This window comes from Anoplophora glabripennis, unplaced genomic scaffold (genome assembly GCF_000390285.2).
Source record: "Anoplophora glabripennis isolate ALB-LARVAE unplaced genomic scaffold, Agla_2.0 scaffold24, whole genome shotgun sequence".
Classification (NCBI taxonomy): domain Eukaryota; kingdom Metazoa; phylum Arthropoda; class Insecta; order Coleoptera; family Cerambycidae; genus Anoplophora; species Anoplophora glabripennis.
The window spans coordinates 443,691-451,851 of record NW_019416404.1 but is presented as its reverse complement, the minus strand read 5'-3'; the positions used below and the strand labels follow the sequence as shown (position 1 = coordinate 451,851).

General features: G+C 31.4%; 1 protein-coding gene across 2 annotated transcripts in view; it reads right to left on the bottom strand.

Annotated features, from left to right (window-relative positions):
* Nucleotides 1-1,303: 1,303 nt before the first annotated feature.
* LOC108910840 overlaps nt 1,304-8,161 on the bottom strand; it is a 31,323-nt gene continuing 24,465 nt past the window's right edge. For both annotated transcript variants that reach the window (XM_018715587.2, XM_018715596.2), the window contains exon 6: nt 1,304-1,908. In XM_018715587.2, the coding sequence (XP_018571103.1) occupies nt 1,612-1,908 (297 nt within the window). In that variant the 3' untranslated portion in view covers nt 1,304-1,611. The remainder of the gene's footprint in view (nt 1,909-8,161) is intronic.

Below are 8,161 nucleotides of genomic sequence, written 5' to 3'. Positions count from 1 at the left end.
AGTTATAAATGCATATAAATAGAAATATTTGATGAATGAATTTTATTAATTATTAGTATGAATGAATATTTATAGTAATTTACACAGTTATTACATTTTGTAACATTTATAGAATCTGGATAATAATTCCCCTCGCGTTTACTAATTGTCACATATTTCTCAAAATGATTTAACCTCTCCATTTCAGTCACCGAGGCTCAATATTATCTGACTGATCCATTAAAACAGCATGATGCGACGTACTACTAGAACCTGAAGTTGGTGTCATAGTAAAGAATCCTGTTGGCTATTTCATTTTTGTTACTTCAACTGTCAGCAACATAACTTTCTGCCATTATGGCTGATTCTTACCCACCATTCTCTTCTAATACATCAACGCCTGTATTAGTCAGTAACGTTGCCGATGTTCTTCGGAATGAATGGCCTGTATATGCTTCAGGATGTTCTAGTTTCAAAAACTACTTCCTTTATTGTGTACATAACTATTATAAAAAAGTATGTTCTTACTGATTTTATTAGACTATGGCTTAGTTTACGATAGATTGTAACCTCCTTAGATGTGTGATATTGACCCACTTTGATTTACTATTGTTTAAAATTCATATCTGATGAACTGAGTTTGGCAAAGATGCCCTTAGATCGTACCAATTCTGATATCTTTATGCATAATACAAAATCCAAATTATCATTGGAATCTGTTTTTAAACTAATGACAGAATGTAAAAGTGCAAAATTTCAACTGCATACCCTAAGAGTTAACGTTATTAGCAAAAATATATTTTTGAAATTGTAATTTTGGCACCCTGTACCTAGAAAAAGAAGTATTTAAATTAAATATGGAAATCCCATTGTTTCTGCACGAAAAATGTGTGGTTAACGACATAACCTATTTTTTAAACGCCTAGTATATTATGTATGATACAAAGTTGATTTAAAAACTTTTCAAAATAATGTATGTTCTAACAAATTGTAGGAGTAATCATCATCTCTACAATAAGTGGTTTAGGGACGATGCAATAAAAGGGTTAATACAAATAGATGTTCTTAAACAATACTTATTATAACCTTCTTGTAAATTTTAACACGGTTTTTCGATAGGTGCATCGTAAGTTCCTCCATTTTGAACACGAACCTGATTAGCCCAGTTATTTAATGGGTGACCTGCAAACTAATTAGACAGAAGTGACACAGACTGTATGCTGAAAATTTAAGGTAAGTAACAATTTTGAACTTTAAAAAATACGTTGAACCTCAATAATTTTCCATTTTCGTAGGACAGAAGGGCGAAAATAATACCACACTATCATTTCAAATTACTTTATTTGAAAAATATCTGATCGAATTTTCACAATAAAACCTCGTCTCAAGAACAATTTCCTTGCAAAAATCCAAACACTTGTAGTACGTATACGCGCATAATAAACCTAAAAACTATAAATTACTTACAAACTTAAAGTTGAAAATGCTGACCGCTATTAAAAAAATATATCAGTCATTCCTCTTTATACAAATAAAAAATAGAATTGTTAAATATAATGATCAAATCGTGTGTTTTATGAAATACAAAAAATGCTTAAGGGGAAATGAATTGGGCTGTTATTAATTTACATTCTAAAGTAACCCGTCGATATCAAAACCGCCATCACCAGAATATAAGAATTCGTATACAGACGCCGCCAATTCGTCTATTTCCTTGGTTGATGTCAACTTCATGTCCTTTCCTTGTCGTCTAATTTCCAAGTCGTCGTCCTCCAGTTCCTCTTCGTCGACGTTGCCGTACTTTTGCCTCAAATCCTTCATTATGCACGCTTCCAATTTCTTGTGCTTGTAACACTTGAAGAAGAACATTGGCCTCATCAGCTCCCGGGATAGGATCAGTTTGTCCTTTTTCACCTCTGGTACACATTGCTAGAAGAAAAATAATCATGATATCGACAGTTTTTACTAATACTTGGTTTATGCATCAAGCTCTGTCCTTTATTGTCTCCGTATACATACGGAGATACATACACGTGTTACTTTACTATCAGGACCGGTTCCCATCATCAAAATAGTCCGTCTAGTAATATTTTATTCTGAAAATGATTCCTAAAGACTAAGACCTCTTTTATGCACGCGTTTTTCTCCTCTCAACGGGATATTGAGAAAAACGCGGCATATTTCTGCTCCATTTTATGCACGCGTATTCTATCAGTTGTCGCCAGTTTCATGCCACACAGTAGTCAGTGAAGTACATGAAAATGGATCCGTGTATATTGTATTTGTGCTATAAAAAAATATGTAATAGAAAACGTAAGAGGCGATGGGCAGTACATCCAATTAATAGAAATAGAATTCAATTGCGTCCATTGCATCCATGTCCCGCTTGATCAATAGCTAAACTAAAACTAAAACAAACTGTGCTAAAACTATTCTTGACAGACAGAGCCACTGGACTTGCGACAAAGAGCGCTTTGCATAAAAACGCCGATATACTGTCGTGCTTTTTCGGAACGCGTGTCGCCAAGCGTTCTGTAAAGCCATCGCGACAGAATTGAAAACGCGAGAGCAAATAAACGAGCGTAAAATGCATAAACGTAGTAACTCTATTCAGGGTATCTTGAAACGCGGCGTTTTTGTCAACTCCGCGTTGAGAGGAGAAAAACGCGTGCATAAAAGAGGTCTAAGACTCTGGAAAAAAATTTGAAATGAAATACAGTTTTTAGTCTTTAAACTTGGGACATACCACTTTCCTTATAATAGCTACTGTCATGTAATATTCGAGCAAAAATTAACCAGTGGCGTTGAAATTAGGAAAATTCTGAGTGGTTTCAACTGCCAAAAAAAAACATTGACGTGAAAAAGGATCTCTCACAGACCACAGATAGAATCGACTGTTTTCAATTAAATTTTCAAATAGAAATAATATTTTCAATTAAAATTTTTGTGCTTATCTGCTTGTTTTTTTAAAACACACATTCACGGTTAAAAGTTCAGTCACTACAAAGTGAGCATGAGTAAAAATCGAAATGACTTTAATAATAATGGCTTCAGCAGTTTCATAATTACATATCTCTAGAAATCAGAACAAGATAATTGAATTTTATCTGTATAATCCACTACTCGACTAATATTTAACATTGTCGTAATCTTTAGGTTTTTACTCTTGAATTGTTTGTGAAAAAAGTAAAAATTAACACAATTGTTTATTGAAGATTCTCTTTGATGTCAAATAACTTTTTAGTAATATTTATAACACGGAAACTTCGGAAATATTATAATTCTGAATATGAAGCTGCTGTAAGAAATAGGTATGAGTGAAAGCAATAAAGGTACGGAGTAAGTCCATTGAGTGAAACTCAATATTGAGCATTTTGATAATTTTACTCATTCGTGATAATAGTTGAACTAAAACTACTGAGTATATTTCAATCAAATAGGTGCCCATTAAACAAATTCTTCAAATAAATCTGTATTTAGTACATAAATCGATGTAAATGTACGCATTATTAGTGACCCCACCCCATTCAATGGTTGTCGTGCGTTGTCTTTGTCTATTCCCATCGTCCCTTTTAGGTCATCTCGTAGCATGGTGTATGGCGTATAGCGCTGGACAAGTGTCCGTTTATCCGATTATTTTGGTGGCAATTGTCTTTAAATGAAGTAGTTTTTACAATAATTAAAAACTATAATATATTGAGACTGCAGGTTTTGGTATAGGTACAATTTTTAGAGAATTAGCATTAGCATCCATTGCTGACGACTGAAAACCTTCATGTTCAACGAAATCGAAGATAGCATAAAAAATTTTGTGAAACTAGACCCTTATTTTCTTTTGTTCTGATATGAACTTATATTTTGCTGGATAAAGCCAGCAAATAAAAAAAATTTATCTACCAAGTAAAATAATGTATGTCGGCTTAACGTCTATTTTTCTTTTAGGCATAGTTTAACAAATTTTTAATATTTCATAAAAATTCACTATTAGAATGCAATACATTTGTATTTGGCAAATCGATAATAATTAAAAAAAATATTATATTTATAGTTTCCAAACTGTGATTTATTTAATTAATGCATTGTCACCTTAAAATAGAATGATGTTGATTAATATAAAGCCAATAATGGTTTTTAGTCCAGGCGATAGAGCAAGTCATATATTTTGTTGTACAGAAAAATCCCAAATATTATGTAGAATAAGAATCCGAGTTTGCCTATTCCAAAAAACCATTGCTAAATTCAGAGAAACAACAAACATACAAAAAGAACGAAAAATGACCCGTTTTTTGACATATTTTTTACTGTAACGTTGAAAGTAAGCGCTAAATAAAAAAAAGTAATTTTTAATTTTTTGTTTATCTGGCGATTTTCTATAACTGCTATTCATAAAAGTTGATTTTGTATTAACAATGGGCGGTAAATAGTAGAAAATTGTATGTATATTTGGAGCAATTTTTAAAATAAGTAAATATTTATAAATATTGATGAAACTGTGAAAAAATATGTCAATTCTACCCTAAAAATTTTGCAACGATCGATACCTTGATTTTCAGTTGATAGGATTGTTAATTAAGAAAATTGAAGAAGTTTGTCGCATATAAATACCGTGGGTTTAAATTAAGATTTAGAAAGGGCACACAATTTTTTAGAGATACTTGTTGTCATAATAAAACATGATCAATACTAAAAATATATATTTTTACACTTTCATAACCATTTAGAATTTTTTAAAATTTTTCAACATTTAACTCTATTACATCGAAAATTCCCTGGGCAATAAATAATTGTTTAAAAAATGTTGAAAAATTAAAAAAAATCTAAATGGTTATAAAAATGTAAAAATAAGTATTTTTAGTATTGATCATTCTTTATTATGACAACAAGTGTCTCTAAAAAATTGTGTGCCCGTTCTAAACCTTTATTTAAACCCAGGGTATGCGATAAGCTTTTTGAATTTTCTTATTTAACAATCAATAACAATATTAACAATCAATATAATTAATTAATCAAAAACCACGCTGTAGATCGTTGCAAAATTTTTAGGGTAGAATTGACATATATTTTGCTATTTGTTCACTAAGTTTCATCAATATTTATAAATATTTACTTATTTTAAAAATTGCATACATATGATTTTCTACTATTTTTCGCCCATTGCTAATGCAAAATTCAAATTTTTTGATTGGCAGTTGTTGTAACTTTATAGAAAATCGTCAAATAAACAAAAAATAGAATGACTTTTTTATTTAGGGCTTACTTTCAATGTTACAGGGAAAAATATGTCGAAAAACGGGTAATTTTTCGTTCTTTTTGTATGTTTGTTGTTCCCCTGAATTTAGCAATGGTTTTTTGGAATAGACAAACTCGGATTCTTATTCTACATAATATTTGGGATTTTTCTGTACCTACAACAAAATAGATGACTTCAAATACAAACGCCTCGAATGCTCTACCGCGTGGTAGTTTTGTTTGAGCCCTTTTAAGGGCATATAACTTCCTAAGGGTGCGTTTTAGGGCACATGTTAATAGGAACTTTTTGGCTTATTTTAATGAGTTATAAACGCAGCAGAAGTTTGGAACTCTATTTTAGAAACACCCTGTATTGGTTATGATGCCAAATAATAATTTCGCAACTTACTTCACAAAGAAACATTGACGTGATGATTAATAAAATTAAATTTTAATTGAACCGTTAAGGTAACATACAGAATATGAATTCTGGTTATTATTTTTAGTGGTAGGGTTAAAATTATTAGTTTAACTGGCTGGTTAACTTTAACTGTAAAATACAGAATAGGCATGACAGTTAGTTAACACTCTTCGCGTCAAATGTGCACCCGAGTTAAGAATCCTCGTTAAGATTCGCATTACATTACTTGTTATATTCGCATGAAATTCTGCCGTGCTATGGCAAAACCGTGTAATTGCTAAATAAACAACTACATAACTATCCGTAAATTGCTTTTATACCAGTGTACGGTAGAAGATATGTAGACCGATGTCCTGAGAATCTCCTACTAAAGTTTTATTTAGTTTTTCCTAAAGGCGGTTTTCCACTAAACGGACAAAACAAAAACAAAACACAAACTTGTGTCGAATAAAACAGAACTGTAACTTTTCGCAAACTTTTTGAAGACTGGCGTGTTTTGCGACAGTTGGAGTTTTGTTTTTCGGGTCCCGCTTGAAAGCGGTCACATCAAAAGGTTTCGACGTGTTTTGAAACTCGAGTCTGTTTAGTGAAAACGGTCGTGTATTACAGGCATTACAGTAGGATCACCCTCAAAAACTGACGTTAAGAATATTCCATGATAAAAAGGTGTGGATCGTGTTGGTGAATCAGATTATGGTTCGTGCCGCAAAAAAAAGTCAGCGTTAATTTTTTATAAGCAAAAAACAAGTGAAAAAACAGGTTTTATTAATTTTTAATATAGAACTTCTGCATTTAAAACAATGTAATTTCTACAAGATATCGGCGCTAAAAAGCCCTTTAATTTGAATGGTCGCACGTCAAAATCGAATAAATAGTTATTGAGTTATTGCAAAAAAAACACTAAAATAAGCCATTTGTTAATTATTTAATAGCTTTAACAATTTGCAAAATATCAATTTCTACCATTGTGTAAACTAAGCGTTTCGAAGGGATAAAATTACGGTTCAAATTTGGAAGAAAAATATTGAAAACTTTTTATGTAATAGCAATTGTTATTAAAAATGGGCTTTTTTTTTAAATAATTTCTATCGATTGGGGGTGTCGCGCAGCATTCAGCAAGGGCTCGTTCTTTTCGTGAAGTGTTCTAGTTTCATGCAGACCCGTTTACCTGATCATTTTTTCAATTTAAATTGTTTAAATATCGCTCCAAACTAATTGCTATAAATGGCTTAATTAATAAATGGAATAGCTCCCGTTGTAATCGCGATCGTTATTGTTTGGCAATATTTTCTTAAAGCTTGAATTTTTTGACGTATTTACAATAAAAAATGAACTTGCTAAGTGCCCTGGGAGCAGAGATAGGATTTAAAAAAAATAAATAAAAAATTTACCCCCATTTAAGTACAACCATTATTTTTTTATCTATTAGCAGTAGTAAATAATTAATTTGGATCAAAATTAAATTATTGTAAAATAATAATCATGGCAAATATAAGTCGATTATGCAGTAATAGTGGCTACTTTTAAAAATTAAAGAGAACGTTTGAAAATGTTGCAAAATACCCACCGATAATGGAAAGCGTATAAATTGCAGTAGTAAATAATGGTCTTTGCTTTAAATCGTGAAGGTAAAAGTTAATAATTCGACGAGCTACCCCAAATTAAAAAAAAATGATGAAATTCTAAGCAGTAGTTGCGGAGAAAATGGAAAAAATTTCACTTGGTTTGGATTTGAAGATCCCCCCACCACCGAGCCGCGAGCTCCGGTCCATAGCCGCAATTTCATCTCGCGTTTGGCGGTGGATTCAGGGATGTTGTTTTAATGCTAGTAACATCACGATTTTTTTTAAGAAACTTCAATTCTCCCTTTAAACATTGCTGAAAACGGCACCACAAAAATTTAATAATTAAAGGCGTGAGAATTTTTTTTTTTTTTAAATCCTATCTCTGCTCCCAGGGCACTTAGCAAGTTTTTTTTTTTTTGTAAATTCGTCAAAAAATTCAAGCTTTAAGAAAATATTGCCAAACAATAACGATCGCGTTTACAACGGGAGCTATTCCATTTATTAATTAAGCCATTTATAGCAATTAGTTTGGAGCGATATTTAAACAATTTAAATTGAAAAAATGATCAGGTAAACGGGTCTGCATGAAACTAGAACACTTCACGAAAAGAACGAGCCCTTGCTGAATGCTGCGCGACACCCCCAATCGATAGAAATTTTTTTAAAAAAAGTCCCATTTTTAATAACAATTGCTATTACATAAAAAGTTTTCAATATTTTTCTTCCAAATTTGAACCGTAATTTTATCCCTTCGAAACGCTTAGTTTACACAATGGTAGAAATTGATATTTTGCAAATTGTTAAAGCTATTAAATAATTAACAAATGGCTTATTTTAGTGTTTTTTTTGCAATAACTCAATAACTATTTATTCGATTTTGACGTGCGACCATTCAAATTAAAGGGCTTTTTAGCGCCGATATCTTGTAGAAATTACATTGTTTTAAATGCAGAAGTTCTATATCAAA